Raw genomic sequence first — 21,082 nt, forward strand, 5'->3', positions numbered from 1 at the left:
GTCACCCATCAAAAGTTGGATCCCTGCTGCCACTATCCCTCTTGGTCCAAAATCTTCCATTTCTGTTATTGTTGGTTTTGATCTAGTGTATGATAGTCATATCACGGGTTTACTGATCAGGCTTGAAGTGATCTTGTTAGCAAACTATTTTATTTAACATCATGCTATTTACAGTCTCTGAATAATTCTCTCCCGAAAAGGATCTCCCTCCATGCTCCATTACCATATGACCTTATACCAATGATGATGTAGACTATGGGCGGGATTCTCCGGTCCCGCAGCTGCGTGTTTCTCGGTGTCGTGCCATTCGCTGGTGGCAGGATTCTCTGCTCCCGCTTCTTGTCAATGGGATTTCCGATTGAAGCCGCCCCACCGGGAAACCTGTGGGCAGGGGTGTGCTGCCAGCAGGAAAGGAAAATCCCAATGGCGGTGAATTCCGGCCGAAATATTCACATATTCAACAGTAAACCTTTATACTACACAATTTTGCTGACAAGTTTGTTATATAGCACCCTCTCAAATGCCATTGGAAGCCCACGTACACCACATGAACTGCATGACCCTCATCTACCCTCTCTGTTACCTCATCGTACTGTGCACGTTCCCTTGGCCGCATAAAAATACTTTTCATTGTACTTCGGTACATGTGACAATAAATCAAATCAAATCACAATCAAATCAAAAAACTCAAGAAGGTTAAACAGAATTTTCCCTTAAAAGTTCATACTGCCATTCCTTAATTAACTCAGATTTGTCCATATGACCGGTAATTCTTTTTCCCAAATTAGCTTCGAAAAGTTTCCCCATCACTGAGGTTAAACTGACTGGCCAGTAGTTGCTGGGCTTATTCTTGCACACGTCAAATGTAACATTTGTAACTCTCCTGTCCTCTGTATTTAAAGAGGGTTGGAAGTTTATGTCCTTTGCCTCGGCAATTTCTACACCTATTTCGCTTAGTATCCTTGGATGCATGTCATCCAACCCTGGTGACTTATCAACTTTCAGCACGACCTATCCAATGCCTCTTTTTCAATTTTTACCCATTCAGTATCTTTGTACCTGAATCATAAAACCCTATCCTGCAGGTACAGCAGGTTAGGAAGGCAAATGAAATGTTGGCATTTATCACAAGGGGAATAGAGTAAGGTAGAAAGGTCTTGTACAACTGCACAAGTCATTGATGAGACCACGCTCACATTACGAGTGCGGTTCTGGAGGGATATTCGTTCATTGTAAGCAGTTCAGAGGAAATTCACTCGGCTGATTCCTTTGCAGATAGGGTTGGCTTGTGAGGAAAGTTTGAGCAGGTTGGGCCTATACTAATTTGAGTTTAGAAGAATGAGAGGTGGTGATCTTTATCAAAACATAACATTCTGCGGGGGTTTGAGAGGGTAAATGCTGAGAGGTTGTTTCCCCTTGTAGTTAGCTGTTATTCTTCCACAGCATGATATTCAGAATGATCTCCAGCTATGAGCAATCACAATCATCTCCCTTTTAAGACATACAGACTGATTTTGAGTCTTGCCAGTCAAGATACTGGGCCCTCTACACTATGCAGCCGATGAACAGTGCAAGGAATGACAGTCAGCTGCAGCAACCATGATCATCTGCAAAAAGCACAGACTTGATAGGCTGCATACATTGCACTCGATAGGCATGAGTTAATTGCGCATCATGAACCCTGTGGCCTTTTCAGGGGTTATCGAATTAAACCCCATTTGTATTGGTTCTACACTAAGTTTGAAAGCAAATCCCAGAGGTGAAAGGCCAGGGTGGTCCATTCTCCACCCCCCACCACACCCTGCATTTTCACATTTGTGCTCAAACCACGTGGGATGAGAAATCTAATTTGAGTTCTTATTGGGTGAGTTAGACACCATTTATAAAGTGGGCAACTTTAATGCCCAAGATCATGATGTAGTGACACAGGATATGGCCTGATTACTGGCACAATGACAACAATGGTGGCTTGCAGACGGGGAGCACCAACAATGGGTCCAATTCACCACTTAGAACATAATTTCTGTGGAGTGACAATAAAGATTTGCGACAGATATTTAAATTCATGTTTCTGGAATATTTATAATTAAAACATTTTGATTTATTTGAGTTCAAAATTAGTTTTTGGGTGGTGCAATAATCAATCCACGCAAAGCATCCACTTTTTCAGCTCCTGACTGGGACTTGATGTTCTTTTTGAAATCTAGGTTCTGCACCTGTTCTACAGGGGACCAGGTGGAGAGAAATGGGCACAATGTGAAGGGACAAGGTGCACAACACCTGGTGGAGAACCAATTTTCTCTTCACAGGGCATCTTGTGTAGCAAGGGCAGGGCAGCTGGCGAAAGGTCCAGGTTCAGCGTGTAGGGCATCAGGTGGAGGATCAAGGGTCATAGGGCAGGGTAGGTACCAGGGGAAAACTAGAAGGAATATCACAAATATTATGGAGTAGCGTTTGGAGCTTGGGTATGAAAAGATTGTAGCAAGAAGGGAAGATTGAGCGAGATGTGGAGGTATGAAGACCTGGGATTAAAGCAGTGCCTTAACAACAGTGTGACCTGTCTCTTTTCTGCTTCAGTTTTAAGGAAGGAGCTGACCGGGATGTTCAGGGAATGTTGGTGTCCTATGTAGTGAGAACCAGCCTGTTGGTTCCTGGGTGAGTGATGTGCATCGATACCTCTTTAAATGCCCACTAAATTCCCAGGACATTTTATACTCAAAGTTCCAGATGGAATCTTATTATTATAACTCTATCTGGTCCTATGTTCAGGCTTTTATATTGTTTGATAAAAGGTTGTCTTTATTATGTTCCTATCCACTACGAGATATCAGAAATATTCAAACCCACCCACACAGGCAGTGTCTGAACCCTTTCCTGAATAAAACATTTGAGTATCGCTGTGAATCTAAGTGTGTTGTAGTTATTGCTTTCTCAGGTGCCAGATTTGGCTTAGTGGTAACCGTCACAGATAGAAGTTATTTGTTCTCTTCCTATCCATAATCAGTTTGTTGTGAATTAAAAGAGATGCATCCTTCCTTGCGCTTGAAGTGTATAGTCCAATTAAATAGTTCAGCAGCAAGTTCTTGTGAGTTTAAAATAAAGACAATATTTATTTGCACATACTTAGCCAGAATTAACGCAGAATCACACACTTGATCTCACGCACCCACAATGATTGAATATAACTAAAGATAGTTGCTTTGAGGATGACATTATGACAACAAGTGGTCAGCACTGTTGCCTCATGGCACTGAGGACCTGGGTTTGATCCCGCTCCACGGGTCAGTGTCCGTGTGGGTCTCACCCCGCAACCCGAAGATCTCTGTAGGCTAAATGCATTAGCCACGCTAAATTGCCCCTTAATTGAAAAAACAAAAGAACTGGATACTCTAAACTTATTTTTTAAAAGATACTCGCTTTGTGATAGAGAATGTGAATATTGCTGACAATAGTGACAAGTGGTCACAGCTTTTTGTCGTGCACTAATCAGGTCAGATTTGCAAGAATTTAAAAGGAACAACCATTTCTACTGCATGAGAAGAAGGCATTGAATAGTAGACATGAGGACTCTAATTGGCAGAGGCATTACCATGGAAAATGCACTAGAGAACAGTTAACTGCCAAGCTTTTGTTGGAGTTCAAACCAGGCAGGTCAACTCTTATTGACCAAGGCATTTCCATGGGGAGTGAACCAGGGAATGCTGTACCCCAAACTGTTTAGTTGAAAAATGTGCAATGCGTGGTTGTCAGTGTAATTCTTTGACGGCATGTCTCCTTTTCAGCAATGCAGATAAACATAGTGCAATTTTATAGTTTACATTTATTTCAGTCTCTGATTTATGAATCCTTGTCTCCCACATTGCAGGTCTATGGTTTCTTGAAGTGAAGGTTTTATGATGTGAAAGATTCCCAGCAGATTATGAGATTGCTTGTAATTGAATAGCTAGAAGGCTGGTTCTCGGATGAACTTTGAAACTGGAGCAGATTAAGTACTGTGGCTGCTTGATGATTTGCAGTTGAGTCTGATTTTCAACTGGCTGATGACTAATTATTCTTTAAAGGAAAAGATGGCACAGCCTTTCTGTGAAGTCCGCCCAGGCTTCTTCTTCGTCATTGGGGCGGGATTTTCCCATCTGAAGGCAGAGTGTTAATGCCGTCGTAAAAACTGGGGAATTTAACGACGGCGACATTGGACCGCTATGCGTAGCGATCCTCTGCCCTACAGGAGGCCAGCACGGCATTGGAGCGACCCACGACGCTCCAGCTGCCGATACCGGCGTCAAATGGGTGGCGCGGGTCTGCGCAAGCATCTGCAATCGGCACGAATGCGCGCATGTGCACTGCGACTGGTGCGAATGAATGAAATGAAAATGAAATGAAAATCGCTTATTGTCACAAGTAGGCTTCAAATGAAGTTACTGTGAAAAGCCCCTCGTCGCCACATTCTGGCGCCTGATCGGGGAGGCTGTTATGGGAATTGAACTGTGCTGCTGGCCTGCCTTGGTCTGCTTTCAAAGCCAGCGATTTAGCCCAGTGCTAAACAGCCCCATGTGCGCATGCGCGGTAGCTCCCTTCTCCGCGCCGGCCCCAACGCATCATGGCGTAAGACTACAGGGGCTGGCACGGAGCAAAAGAGGCCCCCACCACGAGAGGCTGGCCCACCGATCAGTAGGCCCCGATCACGGGCCAGACCACAGAGGAGGCCCCCCCCAGGGTCGGACCCCCCCTTTCCCCCCACTCCCCTCAAATCGGGCCACCCCCTACAGGATGGATGCCGAGGTCCCGCCGGGTAAGACCAGATGTGAACGGCGCCGGCGGGACTCGGGCTTTTTTGGGCGGCCACTCGGCCCATCCCGGGTGGAGAATCGGCGGGGGGGGGGGGGCCGCGTAGAGCAGCCCCCGACTGGCACCACGCCGACCGTGCCGGCGCCAATGGTGCCGATTCTCCGGTCACCGGAGGATCGGCAGACCGCCGGCTTCGCGCGACTAGCGCCCGGCCCAGCGATTCTCCAACCCGGCGTGGGTTGAGAGAATCCCGCCCAGGGTCTTTATATCTGAAGCGTTTTAGTCACATGCTTAGCAATCAATGCCCACCTCAATGATTTTAAGTTACAAGGCCACTGATATACAATAGGAGGTTGATGGTGGTTTTTCACATTTGTGGCTAACTGGTCTCATCAGCTTCCTTTGTTCGATTGCAAATCTGGAGACATAGGGCGGGATTCTCCATCCTGGGATTCCCTGACCACATTCCCCGTGGGATGGAGAATCGTGCGTCGGGGCAAAATCGGGATCGATGCCGGGCGCCGACCCAATAGCGATGCTCCAATACCCAGCTGGTGGCGGGAATGAAGTCCATGGCGCACATCAGTGGGAAGATGTAAATAAATGCAAATGGGTCTTCAGGATCCATTTGTATCAATTTAGTGGGCCAGGAGCCCTATACTCCCTCTGTGGTTCTCCAGTCCCTGTGGCCGGGAATCATGTGGGTGCGGATCACTTGTGGCCTCTACCGGAATGGTCCTGGCATGGTGGACATTGCAGTGGGCCAAGGGGGAAAAGGTTGCCGCCTTGGCCCACTACAAGGTCCACAATGCCATGGCCATGCTGGTAGAGACCATCTGAGGGCCAACCCGCCTCCCCACCCAACAATGCACTTCCTGCCCACGCTTCCTCTAACAGACCTTCCCCCCTACACCCTTGTAATAGGTGGCCTCCAGGTACCCATGTAATAGGGAGACTCCCACAGGGTCCCCTGTCATAAGGGGACCCCCCACAAGGATCCCCTGTAATAGGAAGAGCCCCAAAAGGGCCCTTATAATGGGGAGACCCCACAGGGACCCGTACATTAGGGAGATCCCCACAGGGACCCGTATAACAGGGAGATCCCCAAAGGGACCTCGTCCTAAAGGGACCACCGCCACACAGGCCCCCCCCCCCCCCCTCACCAGAAAAGAGGTCCCCATCTGGAAGCTAGAAAGCAGTCCAGACAGGAGCAGTGAGAAGAATTACAGGCTTGCAACTCTATGGGTCCATTCCTGGTTCCCACCCATCCATTCGCTGTAAATCATTCATAGCTTTTTAGCAGTGGTCTGTGATTGACAGCTTCTACAAACCATCGTGGTTTGATCAATTCATCTCCTTCATGGTTCAGTGACCTAAGTGGTGAAACCGCAATGTTTGTAAACATTGACCACATCGAAGAGAGGTAAGTGCAGTGAAATCGCATGATTGAGTGATTGAAATGCACTTAGTGCGTGGAATGCCTCTCTTTTTTGTTATCACATCAATATTCATAACAAGCCCACTGACTCCCACAGACTTCAACTATGCCTCCTCACATCCTGCTTCCTGAAAGGACTCCATTCTACCCTCCCAATTTCTCAGTGTCCGTTACATTTGTTCTGATGGTGCCATCTTCCACAAGGGTGCATCTGTTCCCTTCCTTTTTCCTTAGCCGAGGATCTCCCCCCACCCCCCCAACACCACCACCCTCAATAAAAGACAGTGCCAGAACATTTTATATGAGCTTGGTCCATGTCTGAAGTTATGAATAAAACCTGCCTTTACTGGGTATAACATAACGCTCTTGCCTCTGAGTAAGAAGTTCTGGCCAGGATTCTCCAATGCCGTGGCCAAGTTCTGATGCCGGTGTGAAAAGCGGCGTGAACCACTCCGGTGTCAACGGTCTTCAATTGTCCGGTATGCTCCTTCCTAGGGGGCTAGGTCGGTGCTGGAGTGGTCCCGGCAGCTCCAGCCGGAGCGACACGGCTGGCACGGGTTTGCGCATGCACGCAACGGCTGGCGTAATTCCGCGCAAGCGCGTGAGTTCCCGTCTCTGCGCCGGCCCCCGGGCAATATGGTGGAGCCCTACAGGGGCCCGGCGCAGAGGAACATAGAACTAGCCTGCCCGCCGATCGGTAGGTCCCGATCACGACCCTGGCCACCGTGGAGGCACCCCTCCGGGGTCGGATCCCCCCTTCCCAGGACGGCCCCCGCAGACACACCTTCCAGGTCCCGCTGTGTGGCACCTGAGTAACCCATGCCGTCGGGACTTGGCGGCCACTCGGCCCGTTGGGGCCCGGAGAATCACCGGGGGGGGGGGGATTTCAATGGCCCTCGACCGGCGCGGCGGCAATACCGCGGGCGCCTGAAAACAGGCGCTGGAGAATCAGCGAGCCGGCATCGGGGCGCCGTGGCACGATTCTGCCCCACCCCCCTTCCCCCAGGGATTCTCCGACCCGGCGCGAGGTCGGAAAATCCCAGCCTTGTGATTCAATTCCCGTTTGAGTGAAGGAGGAGACATTAACCCAATGTCTGTTCTTCCAGGTGGACACAAAAGATCACATGACACCAGCAAAGCAATGCAGCAGAGGTCTCCTGATGTCCTCGCCAAAATTTAGTCTTCAACCAATATAACTAAAAATAGATTACATGGTCATTATCTTGTTGCTGTTTGTGGGACATTGCTGTGCAATTTGACCGATGTCATTTCCCATATTACAAGGTTACGTTTGCTTCAGAAGTATTTCATTGTAATAATGGAATCAAATCCTATTTCATTAATTTAACATTTTGCCGCCTTGTAAATTGTTTCAATTCCTCGCATTGATGAGATTGTTACACCGGTAAAAAAGAGTGATGCATCTGACTCCTATCACAATTTAATAAAGAGCCACACTGCTCTACTACATCTGACTCTCAATTGCTTCTTCCTTCAAAACACTCCCTGGACCCTCTTGACACTATCCACTCTCCACTGTATCCACGATTAATCTGTTCTCCACATTCTTCACCTCCCTTCTGAAATAGTTAAGAACTGATTGTAATGAACTCCAATATGGTAGACACGTTTGCAAAATACTAACTCTGCTATTGTTCCTTTCTTGCAGCATGTTGGGTGATCTAACAGCCAGGTGAAGTAATGTTGTGTGAATTTATCAATAGTTATTCTTAAATTAATTAAAGATCTTTGAGGAAAGTGATAGCATTATGGTATTATCACTGGGCTAGTAACCCAGAGATCCAGGTGAATGCTCTGGGGACCCAGGTTCAAATCCCACCATGGCAGATGATGGAAATTGAATTCAATAAAAATCTGGAATTAAGAGTCTAATGGTGACCATGAAACCATTGTCGGTTGTTGGAAAGACCCATCTGGTTCACTAAAAGTCTTTGGGGAAGGAAATCTGCCATCCTTACCTGATCTGGCCTACATGTGACTCCAGATCAAACACAATGCATGGTTGATCTTAAATGTCCTCTGAAATTCAAGGACAGTTAGGGATGGGCAATAAATGCTGGCCCAGCTAGTGATGCCCACATCACATGAATGAATAAAAAAACAAAATAGAAAAATGACATGAAACATGAATTCAACCTAACCTTCCTAAATATTTATTGACTGATCCAACAAATTGTTTTTGAATGATTTGTTTTAATAATCACGAAATACAGGCTTGGAACCACAAACTAGGAATCATGGAGATCACAGCACAATAGAAGGGCATTTAGCTCTTTTTCTTTGAGCCAGTGCAAACACCTTAACTGAAGCTATCTATTCTCAGCCAATGTGTCTAACAGTTGCAGGAGTGGGATTAGCTCAATTGGTTGGCTGCCTTATTAGTGATGTGGAGCTAGGCCAATAGTGCGGATTCAATTCCCGTACCGGCTGAGGTTATTCATGAAGGCCCTGCCTTTTCAACCTTGCCTCTGTCCTAGGTGTGGTGATCCTCAGGTTAAATCACCACCAGTCAGCTCTCAAAAGTGGAGTGCGATCTAAGGCCCACTTGGATTCTGGTGGTGTTTACATTTAACAGTACAAGCAGTGTTTGTAGAGGCTTAAGAGCTCAGAGCACATTGTTGAGCAAGAGGCTATAATGAACAACATGTATGATATATAAACATAGACAATGTTTCCCATATCTGTTGCTCTCTCTATCTACTGTACCCACATCACTATCAGATGGTATGGTCAAGCCTAAGCACTTTCTGTCTTTCTGTGCTGAGTGTCACTGGAATAATGCATGAACTTACCATGTTGCTATGTCTTGTGTTGGGGTGCCAAAATACAGAACGCCTTCACCATTCTGGAACCCCGTGGTTGGCAAGTACTGTTGGTAGCTAAGCCCTATTTTTATCTCCAGATCGTTGAGTTCAAGCTCCATTCTGGACACGTGACCTAATTCCTACTCTAACTGGGGGTGGTCACCTGACAAAGTGCATCATCCACCCTTTGTAGAATCTGCTTGATTTCCACCCCATTGATTTGGTTCTATAACAGGTGGCCATTCACGTTCTTCCAAATGATTGTCCAGGCACAGAAATTGAAAATTGCCCTCTTGAGCCCATCTTGACTGACACCAGTGTAGTCGTGAGGAAGTGCTGCATCGTCAGATGATCAGTCTTTAGGATAAACAGTTAAACGTTCAAGTATACATAACAGGTCGCATGACACTAATTAAAGAAGAGTTAATTTGATGTCCTCTTGTTCAACAACACTAAGAGCAGACTATCTAGTAATTTATTCCATTGCAGTTTGTAGAATCTTTTCCGATCCCACAGCTTTTTTCTACATTGAAACGATGAATGTACATTTTGAAAATACTTAATTGGTGCAAAGCTTTTTTTTTTGGAGGTGATTTAAAAACTCGATATAAATGCAAGTTTGTGAATCCCTTCAGTGGATTGGGATATTTGCACTCTCAAAAATCTGGTTGGTTGAAGTCACTAATGTGTAACCCAGTGTGATTACAGTATTGATGTTTTAAAGCCGCATTTACTGATACCTTTTCCTTCTGCAGCGATGTCACAGTGGAAGTACCTTTCCTGCTCATGCATCCTTGTCCTGGTGGGTATCAACTGTCAATAAGACATTATGGAATCGAGCCCCTGGTAGCCACCCTCTAGTTTTCTAGATAGGCTAAGCATTAGCCCAACTCCGAGCTGCCTATGTGACAGTGTCTTGCACGGGGTTTGGGGGGCGAAGACAGGAAATGGAACTGGAGACCCACAAGACCTCCTGACTAATACTGAAGGACAACACACTAAGGCCCCAAAATCTGAGCAAGTAAAGGAAGAGATGGTCATTCTCAGCCACCTGCTTTCTTCAGCTTAATCTTGGGATATCTGCAGACTCTCTGTAGAGGCACCTGGTGCAAATCACGGCCTGAGCTTTTGTGGTAACCCCTCCCCCCCCCTCCCCCCTTCCCCAAACCTTTGGATGCATTTCTAAGCACAGTGAGAAGAATGCTCGTAAATCTACCTGGGAATTACTTTTTTTTAAACTTTAGAGTACCCAACGCTGCACATCTTTTTGGGGGTTTGGAGGTGAGACCCACGCAGACACGGGGGGAATGTGTAAACTCCACACGGACAGTTACCCGGGGCCAGGCTCAAAACTGGGTCCTCGGTGTCATGAGGCAACAGTGCTAACCACTGCGCCACCATGCTGCCCTACCTTGGAATCCTTGGGTGGCAAGGCGGCACAGTGGTTAGCACTGCTGTCTCACAGCTCCTGAGTCCCAGGTTCAATTCCGGCCTCGGGTGACTGTGTGTGAGGAGTTTGCACTTTCTCCCCGTGTCTGTGTGGGTTTTCTCCGGGTGCTCCGGTTTTCTCCCACAGTCCAAACTTGCGCAGGTTAGGTGGATTGGTGATGCTAAATTGCCCCTTAGTGTCCAAAAGGTTAGGTCGGGTTACGGGGATGGAGTGGCAGCGTGGGCTTAAGTATGGTGCTCCTTCCAAGGGCCAGTGCAGACTCGATGGGCTCAATGGCCTCCTACTGCACTGCAAATTCTATGATTCTATGACCCTTTGGGATCAAATGGGGAGCAGATGGCTAAGTGAGCGATCCATGGGGATTATTTGTCATTGTAATATTTTATTGGACGAATAGGAGTGGTACTGAGTTTTCCCAGTGTTATCTGATAGGTGTCAACACAAGTGCCCCTTTAAGGACACCATAAATTTAATAACCAAACAATCAACTAAAATATGCTTAAATAAAACAAATGGAACCTTAACAATTAAATCAATGTTATTACTAATATTTAAGACACATGTACTGTAGAGCCTCAAACTTAGCAGAGGAGACTGCATGCTGGAAGTGATTTGGGAATGGGTGTCATGAGATTGAGGTAGAATCTCTTGATCCAATGCATAATCCCGTTACCTGCAAACACAGCTTTCCCCACTGGGAGGGGTTGGAAGTGCAGAGTAAGCTCTCTTGACCTTCACTAGGAGGTTAGATTATTATACCATATTAATGAACAACTCTGTGCGCCCCAGTGACTCATCGCCAAACGTTCTGCCATGGTGTCACACTGAGTCACACAGAATTGGAAGGTTTGTGCTGAGCTGGTTGACTATCGATGGGACGCTCGTGGACTGCCTACAATTCGTTTCCCTGGATTAAAGATGGAGAAATATATCAGCCAGGGCTTAAAAGTCTCGATCACTGTCCTAGCTGTATTGAGGGCAGGTTCAGGCTCAAATACTGCACTCAAATAACATGGCACCATTTACTGTTAAACACAGATATATCACATTGGATAACACACTAGATGACACTCAAGTGTCTGTAGAACTAGATCTCAGCATTATCTTCAGAAAGGGGGATAATTTTATCCTTGGCACTTGGCCGGAACCCAGCGATTGGGCACTGAAAACCATCCGGTAGACATCTGAATGTCTTCAATTTTCAACTTCTCTCCTGAGCAGATGCCAAAGGTACTCCCTTCTAAAATCACCAGCACATCACCTGCATATTCAATATATAGACCGAGCTCTGATTACGTTGTTGGGCCGCAGCTGCTATTTTAACTTGAGGGAGTTTTGACTTGACTACTTTAGGCCCACTTCTGCCTGAATCCCATTCTGGGTTAAGGTACTGGAGTGTCTAACACAAGGCTTTATGTTCTAAGAACCATCTGTGCACTGACTCAATTTCATTTATACTGCCCACAGCAAAGTTCCTCCTGGTAATTTAATTCATCAGGTGGTTATTCATTGACTGAAAAGGTTTCCCCGATTTCCCTTCTTACTCCAAACCTCCTCTCATGTTCCCTGGGATTTTAACCCTCCAACATAGCAAACTATTTATAGATCATAGATCATAGAATTTACAGTGCAGAAGGAGGCCATTCGGCCCATCGAGTCTGCACCGGCTCTTGGAAAGAGCACCCCACCCAAGGTCCACGCTTCCACCCTATCCCCATAACCCAGTAACCTCACCCAACACTAAGGGCAATTTTGGACACTAAGGGCAATTTATCATGGCCAATCCACCTAACCTGCACATCTTTGGACTGTGGGAGGAAACCGGAGCACCCGGAGGAAACCCACGCACACACGGTGAGGATGTGCAGACTCCGCACAGACAGTGACCCAAGCCGGAATCGAACCTGGGACCCTGGAGCTGTGAAGCATTTGTGCTAACCACTATGCTACCGTGCTGCCCAAAATAGTACCCAATTCATTTTTTCCAATTAAGGGGCAATTTAGCCTGTTCAATCCACCTACCTTGCACATCTTTGGGTTGGGGCGAAACCCACGCAAACACGGGGAGAATGTGCAAACTCCACACGGGCAGTGACCCAGAGTCGGGATCGAACCTGGGACCTCAGCGTCGTGAGACTGCAGTGCTACCACTGCGCCACCGTGCTGCCCTTATCTGCATTACTTTAGTCAGTTCCGTTGAGAATAAGGAAAGTTCTGTTAGATCTGCTGGTAATGCATGTGAAAAGTTGTGTTGTGGAATAATATGGAAGAAAAATGAAATGGGCAGTGTCAATGGAGTGGAGAAGTAGCCAGATCCATTTCTGGAGAGGTTGAAGGACATGGAGAGAAGATGAGTAGACGGAACCGAGGGATAAGAGGAGCAGATAAATCTGATTTATGAAAAAAGGGCAGAGCCATTGGGCTTATTGGAATTTTTCTTTCCTTAAAATAAATGATATTTTATAGTCAAATATTAGTGGGTGCATGTGTGAGAAATAGAGAGATAGTGGTGGAACAGTACATGCATTTGTCTGTGTAAGTCTACACATGCATTTGTGTGTAAATCTCTATGTGTGCATGTGTTTGTATCTAAGTCTTGTGTAGGTGGCTTCTGGCGGCGGCATGCGAGAAGGTGAACGCACATTAGGTAGCTCCGACCAGGCTCTGCATCTGTTTAGGCCTTGTTGCCTGAGAGTTTGGCAGGAAACATTCAGGATTGGTACTACAGAGTCCCCGCTCGAACCCATGCCAAAGGGGAAGGGGGAATGATCCAAGAAACCCGAAGTGAACAGTTCTTCGGCAGACTCAGAGGCCTCGCATAGTTCCTCTGTAGAGAAAATGCGACCGCAGAGCTGCAGGTATCGGCCGTCCTGACTATGGTGGACATGCTCTCGGACGTGCTGGCTAAGGAGTTTACTATGCATTTCAATAAGCAGTGAAAGCTGGTGTCAGAGGAATTGTCTGTCGATTGAGGAAGCACTGGGCCCTATCTGGGTAGAGCTTGATAAGACCGTCAAAGCGGCGATGGTGCAAGGACAGGTGCTGGAGGGTGTGGAGAAGGTGCTGACGAGGGAAGGTGAGCAGCTTGCATCGTTAGAAACCGAGATGGCCGTGGTGGCCGATGACAACAGGCGGTTGAAGAATAAGGTGATCTTGAAAATAGATCAAGGAGGCGGAACTTCAGAGTCGTGGAGCTGCCAGAGGGGATGCAGGGCCCGATTTCCACTGAATATTTATCACAGATGCTTTGGAAGATGGCGGGTGCTGGTGTCTCTGGACTGAGATGGGAGAGGAGCTGCAGCATTTGAACAAGTTTGACCAGGTTTGACAAGCTTAGTGTCTGGGGTAGGGAGGGGGCTGCAGCCATGAGTGTGGTTTTAGTTTGCGGATTTGGGTAGGATGGGGGGTTGGTGCGAGGAAGGGGGTGGGGGAAAGGGAGGTGTTAGTTGACTGATGGTAGAGACAGGATTTTCTTTGTGTTTCTCTGAAGGTGAGGTTGGGCCTTTAGCTGGTACCTCTTGAAGATTTATTTAGTTATCCCTGATGGTGGAAATGACTGACACTTTGAGTAGGAGAGGCGGGGAGGGAGCAGGGGGAGGGGGGAGGGGGCAAGGGAGATCAGGGGAATCGGGGGGGGGGGGGGGGGTTGAGGGACCGGGGGAGACCCCCAATTCGGTTGGCCAGTATATATATACATGTGGAGAAAGCATTCCGCAGGGTGGAGTGGGAATATTCTTTGAGATGCTGGGGGGATTTGGATTTAGGCAGAAGATTATCTCATGGGCACAGCTATTTTATAGGCCTCCAACGGCAAGTATACGCACAATGCATCGAGCTCAGGGCATTTTTCACTGCGTAGGGGTACAAGACCGGGGTGCCCATTGTCACCGCTCCTTTTTGCCCTGGCGATAGAACCATTTGCTATAGCACTCGGGTCTTGGGGAGAGGGGGAGGTGGGGGGGATAAGTCCTGGGGGGGCGAGGGAGCATACTGTGTCGCTATATGCTGATGACCTGCTTTTTTATGTTACGGACCCAATCTCCTCTATGGACGAGATTATAAAGCTACTGAGGGACTTTGGCTCTTTTTTGGGGCTATAAGTTAAACCTGGGGAAGAGTGAATATTTTCTGCTTAATCCCCCCCGGAGAGGAGAGCCAATCTGAGGGAATTGTCTATTCGCCTTGACAGAAGTAGTTTCCAGTATTTGGGTATCCGAATGGTTCGTGATTGGCCTAAGCTTCACAAGTTAAACTATACAAGTCTGCTGAGTAGGACAAGGTCCTATTTTAAGCAGTAGGATAGCCTACCACAATCCCTGGCAGGTAGAGGCCAGATGATTAAGATGAATATTCTAACAAGGTTCTTATTTCTGTTTAAATGCCTCCCTGTTTTCCTTGTTAAATCGTTCTTTGTTAGGGTGAACAAGCCAGTGAATTATTTTATTTGGGTGGTAAGTCACCAAGAATCTGCAGGATGAACAGCAGTCGGGAGCTTGGTATTACCCAATTTTCTCCTTTATTATTGGGCGGCCAATGTTGGGAAGATGCTGGGATGGTTGGGGGAGTCAGGTACCATATGGAGGAGGGTGGTGGTAATTTTCTGTAGGGGATCGGGTTTACGGGCTCTGGTTACGGCACAGCTCCCATTTTGCCCAGCGAAGGAAACCTTAAAACCGGTGGAGATTTCTTCTTTTAAGATATGGAGGCAGTTCAGGCAACACTATAAGCTGAGCGTCATGCCGTTGCTGGCCTTATTTGAGGTATCCATTTGATTGCGTTGTTGGGTTTGCATGCGAGTTTTAAGGTAATGGAAGGACAGGTTCCTGGAGTGCTTTAGGGACCTATTTATGGAGGAGCGGTTCACCAGTTGGGAGGAATTTTCAGAGAAATTTTAATTATCAGGGGTGAACCTGTTCCAATACTTTCAACTGCGCGATGTGTTTCTTCAGGCTTTTCCCTTGCCACCACAACCCTCCTTGCTGGGGGAAATCTTATTGTTGGCGAGGTCTGGAGGGGGGTGCATCTCAAATTATTATGGGCGGATCATTTCAATGGAATCTGCGCCACTGGATCGGGTGAGGGCAAAATGGGAGGAGGAGTTGGAATGAGCATGTGTGGAATGAGGCCCTTTGTAGGGTAAGCTCCACCTCATACTGCACACGGTTCAGCCTGATTCAGTTCAACGTGGCACACGGGGGTAGGATGAGTGGATGAAAGGTGTGAGCGGTGTTCTCGTGGGCCCGCTAGTCACATCCGCCAAGGCTGCAGACTGGGGTGAAGGCAGGTGCTCTTGCCTTTGCCTCACTGATAGCCCAGAGGTAAGTTCTGCTGGGATGGAGAGCTGCCATTCGGCCTATTGCCTCGGTCTTTTTGGGTGTCTTTATGGAGTTTTTCTATCTGGAGAAGGTCAAGTAGGTAATCGGTGGAAGGGTTCCACCTGAGGTGGTGGTCATTTATCTCGTACTTTAAAGAATTAGCCACTATATTGGGGGGGGGGGTGGAGAAGGGTATAGTTGTGGGGCTAGGGGATGATGGATGTTGCTTTTATTTTTTGTTATTAACATGATAAATGCACTATGTATGAGTCGTTTTTGGGGCTGTGTTGAAGTTGAGGTCGTGTTTGGTATCTATGAAAAATCTTTAATAAAATATTTTTTTTACATCTCTGTACATGTGTATGTGCATGTCCCACTATGTGCCTGTGTGTCTGCATATTTGTATGCCTTTATTTATGTAGCTCTGTTTCTGTCTCTATATGTATGTGTCAATGTCCCTGAATGTCTGTGGTAGTCCCCTGTGTTTCTGCGTGTATCTTAGTGTGCATATAACCCTGTGTGTCCCTATATGTATGTGAATCCGTGAATGCCTTTGTGAGCCTCTGAATATGTGTGCCCATGGCCAACATGTTTAGGATGGTGTGGTTTGCATTCTCACCATGCGAAGAATTGGCAGGGAACAGATCCCGGCCGGTACTGCCGGCCCCGCGCCATTTAATGCTCCATTGAGCATTAATTGTCTAAAGGAAGGACTTTTGCCTCTCACTCAGGAGGATTGACCAGCAGCTCTCTAGTCGCTGCAGTGGCAGAAGCTGCAATAGAAAGGACTTTAGGTGGTGGGAACTGCTTGTATTCCCAGCCCCAGGAGTCCAGTACTAGATTATGTTTTGGGGATCTTAGGACAGTGAGGGTAGGCGAGACCTGTCGGGATGGATAGAGGGAGATTGAGATGTTGGTGAAGGAGGCGGGGGTGGAGGGAGGAACTGCGGTAATCTTAGGGGGAGGGGTGGAGGGGGGGGGGGCTGATGTTAAAAGGGTTATGCTGATAGAGCCACTCCTATCTCCCCCTCCCCACTTCCTGCCCTCAGCCTGAACCCAGTTTATATTCGGGCATCCCCACCCATTTCCCAGGACTCCTACCCGTAGCTTGAATATTGAGGCTGTACATGAAACGACCCTTAAATAGTCAATGATGCAACATTTAAGGGCTTCAAATGGGGCAAGGCCAGTGTCTAGCAGCTTTAATTTGCAGAGAGGTCAGGGTGGGATGGAACCTAGCAGGAAGACCATCCGAGGAATTTTACAGTCAACAGCCCCCCTCCCATTTCCCCCCAAAAACCTATCCAGGAACGTAAAATTCTGCCCCATTTTTCTGTGAGCTGTATATGGGTGTCTATACACATCTCTCTGTGTCTGTATGTCAGTATGTGTGTTCCACGTGTCTGTGACCATGTATGTGTCTCTGTTCCTGTGCATATGTGCATATTATTATTGGATTCACACTAATTCTGTATTTTCCTATTTCTCTTTTTTTATCTCTCTGGTTCTCTCACCGTGGTATTCTCTTGATAGAAATGACCAAGTAAGAAGTTTTTCTTTAAAAATATAGTAATTCTTTGTTCTCTGTCAGTAGATGGAGGAACCCCAAAATGATCATATTAAAAACTGACTTAAAGATGCTGTTTTTGACCTTGATGCAATATATGGACAAGTTGGCAGCGTGTGAAACTCAAGTTCACTAGGAATTAGTTAATTATTGTATTGTATGATCCCTTCTTTTACAAAGTGCTGGACAGCTGCCATTCTAGAATGTCAGACAATAAACTGATTACAGTTTACAATGGGAAGGCAAATTTTCCTGACAGTGGATTGGCCTTCATGAAATAGCATTTCGACTGCAATCAGGAATAGTTAGTCATCAATTAATAGAAATGAGCCTTCAAAGAATGACCTTTAGTCTGCAACCAGTGTAACCAGTATTCATTCTATTTGATATAGTCTTCAATGAATTGAATTTAATCTTTAATAGCCTAGGGTTATTCTTTATTGGTTAAAATTTACTTTTCACCATGTTGAATTTCATTGATATTTAAATTTCACCTCCATTAAAATAGTCCACATTGGAAATTCATTTTTAAAAATTAAAAAAAAATTTTTAGAGTGCCCAATTCATTTTTTCCAATTAAGGGGCTATTTAGTGTGGCCAATGCACCTAACCTGCACATCTTTGGGTTGTGGGGGAAACACCCACGCAAACACGGGGAGAATGTGCAAACTCCACACGGACAGTGACCCAGAGCCAGGATCGAACCTGGGACCTCGGCGCCGTGAGACTACAGTGCTAACCACTGCGCCACCATGCTGGCCCCACATTGGAAATTCATGTCAATACATTAATAATTCATATATCCGTGTTAGATGTAACCGCCAGATTTTTCTTTTAATGCTTAATATTAATTGGGATTAATGTTTTATTGATGGTGAGCCTTGATTTAGATGTCTTTTTGGGGCGTATGCTGGGAATTTTCATTCGCTGTTGTAACTTCAATGAGAGATGCCATTCAGTCCCTGTTCCGTGTCATCCAGTGAGATCATGTCTGATCTGTACCGTAGGGGGGCACGGTGGCACAGTAGTAGGGGGCACGATAACACAGTGGTTAGCACCGTTGCTCCAGGGTCCCAGGTTTGATTCCCGGCTTGGGTCACTGTCTGTGCGGAGTCTGCACATTCTCCCCGTGTCTGCATGGGTTTCCTCCGGATGCCCCTGTTTCCTCCCATAGTCCAAAGATGTGCAGGTTAGGTGGATTGGCCATGCTAAATTGCCCTTAGTGTCCAAAAAGGTTGGGTTGGGTTACGGGGATAGGGTAGAGGTGCGGGCTTAAGTAGGGTGCTCTTTCCAAGGGCTGGTGCAGATTCGATGGGCCGAATAGCCTCCTTCTGCACTGTAAATTCTATGATTCTGAGTTACTCCATCCACCTTGGCGCTTTTGTATACATGTCGAGTAAAAATCTCTCAATCTCAGATCTTAAATTTTTAATTGAGCTTTTATGTGAAGAGGGTTTTCCTCACTTCCCTGCTCAAAGATCTGGCTCCTAGTTTTAAGGTTATGTCCCCTGATACCCTTCACTGGTGGGAAAATACTCTCTCTAAACATTTAACCAGGAGTTTCTGTCAAGCTTCAGCAGTCATTCAAAAGATTGATGTGAAGATCCCGGCATTGGACTGGAGTGACCACAGTAAGAAGTCTTACAACACCAGGTTAAAGTTAAAGTTTTGAATCACTAGCTTTCGGAGGGCAGCTCCTTGGGTGAATCAAAAGATTATTTGAGGTTATCCTTCATTTGGCATTGATTTAGCCTTCAATGGGGGTGCTTTACTCTGCATGGGTTTGAATTTGTTGTAGAATTGATTCATGCTGTATGTCCCATTGAGTAGTCAAATGGAAGGAAGTTGTGAACATGACTTTTCTAATTGGAAACTCCACTGGCTTTATCTTCAGAAAACCGGAAGAAGACGACGTTGTTGTTGAGGATGATGCGGAAGCTTCGCCAGTGGATGCAGAAGATGATGAATGACCACAGCTGTGCCCTGTCTAGCCTTGCAGACATCACTTGTTTGTTTGGAGCTCAATTACATATGGCTGCGAAGCGATTAATTGTTTAGTGGAATAGGACTTGTGGTTTCTTCACCTGACCCAGGAAGGAGTCAGGAAAAATTCTTTACCCTGTTCGGAACGTGGGCCAGGTAGATCACTGGAAGGAAGTACTTTTTGAAGCTCTTTTGGCTGTGGGTTGCTTTCAGTTTCAGAGCAATGTTCAGATATTATGAAAAGAATAAAAATTTACACAAAGATTAATCAAATCTTTTCAAATTGGGTCATTAGCTTGAATGGAGGATGATATTCACTGAATTATCACTTGAAAAATTAGCAGTGATTGTGTGACAATCATTCAGAGTAAATGATGGCAGATAGCAATGAAAAGATGCACAGAGGTGAATTGTCATCCCTGAAATCCTCCACAGAGAAAGGGAATGATTCAAAATGGAGTAAAATTGCTCCTGCAAGCCCTAGCCCTAAGATATGTGCATTCTAAAAACAGGAAGGATTAAGCTCACCTAGAGATACAGGGAATTATCTGAGCATTATTCCTGCAGGTTCAAATTGAACATTCACAGTTCTCTGTAAAACAAAAAAGCAGACACCCTCAATTGGATTCCATGTCGCTCAGCCCTGAGGTGTGTTTTATTCTGTATATAAACTACATGGATCCATCAAATATTGTTCAGATTCCAGCCTCTAACTTGTTCCCAGACAAAACTATCATAAGCCCATCAGCTTCCACTCTGTCCCTTCTTCTGAAACAATGATTGTACCAAATGTGTGGCTCCCTCTTCAGGATGCCTGGTTACTATTTCTCCAATCAATCCTCAAGATGCTAAGCACAGGCACAGAGACACATACAGAGTCACAGACACACGGGGGACACACACTGATCCTTCTGGCAGGAGGGAGGGAGCAGCTCGATAGTCTGCTTGTGGTTGTTTTGTTTATTTGCAGCAATTAGTTTGAAATAAAAATGCAATCAAATCCCTTGTCTCTTTCTTTCCTGAGTTGCAGTGTATTTGGCACCATTTCAATCTTTCGATATAAAATGCAATATTCATGGTTCAAAGCACTTCATATTTCAGTATTTCAAATCTGCAAGACCATATTGTACCAACTCTAGGTGACCAGGAGTACTGCACTGTACAAGTAATAGGGCGCGATTCTCCGGCTTTGTTGCGGCTCGCTTGAACAAAACGAAGCCGGTAAATAGCGGGAGAGGCCGAAAACGAGAAATGCGCCATGTGTCAAACAGTTTGCGATGTAGCCAGCCTGCTCCCGTAGGCGAAATCTGGATCTCGCCGTAGCGTGGCGAGAAACCAATTATCACCACTTAAGTCCTATTTCCATACAATTAATGGGAGTCAGCCCTTATCCCTTATTAGCGGCTGGTTTATCACAGGGCTAAATCGCTGGCTTTGAAAGCAGACCAAGGCAGGCCAGCAGCAGGGTTCAATTCCCGTAACAGCCTCCCCGAACAGGCGGCGGAATGTGGCGACTAGGGGCTTTTCACAGTAACTTCATTTGAAGCCTTGTGACAATAAGCGATTTTCATTTTCATCCAACGGTCTCCCATCATTCAGTGGCCTCCCCAGCATGTGAACATGCTGGCACCGATCAGTACTCCTGTTTAAAAACGTGAACCTGGCAGGAGGGCTTCTGTGGGGAGTCGAGGTGAGTAGCTATCTTTGCTCTCGGGGAAA

The 21,082-nt window shown here is 46.4% G+C and overlaps 1 protein-coding gene across 3 annotated transcripts in view; it reads left to right on the top strand.

Moving 5' to 3' along the window:
* Window positions 1-20,363, top strand: part of LOC140389996 (beta-arrestin-1-like) — a 73,617-nt gene extending 53,254 nt beyond the window's left edge. Inside the window, exons 12-15 of one of the 3 annotated variants that reach the window (XM_072474752.1) lie at window positions 2,578-2,655; window positions 7,893-7,916; window positions 9,804-9,850; window positions 11,966-12,003. In XM_072474752.1, the coding sequence (XP_072330853.1) occupies window positions 2,578-2,655; window positions 7,893-7,916; window positions 9,804-9,850; window positions 11,966-11,988 (172 nt within the window). In that variant the 3' untranslated portion in view covers window positions 11,989-12,003. Of the gene's footprint in view, window positions 1-2,577; window positions 2,656-7,892; window positions 7,917-9,803; window positions 9,851-11,965; window positions 12,004-19,274 lie in introns of those variants that run through there. The other 2 variants (XM_072474751.1, XM_072474753.1) reach the window with 2 other exon arrangements.
* Window positions 20,364-21,082: the final 719 nt, after the last annotated feature.

The sequence above is a fragment of the Scyliorhinus torazame genome, chromosome 14 (genome assembly GCF_047496885.1).
Source record: "Scyliorhinus torazame isolate Kashiwa2021f chromosome 14, sScyTor2.1, whole genome shotgun sequence".
Taxonomy (NCBI): Eukaryota; Metazoa; Chordata; class Chondrichthyes; order Carcharhiniformes; family Scyliorhinidae; genus Scyliorhinus; species Scyliorhinus torazame.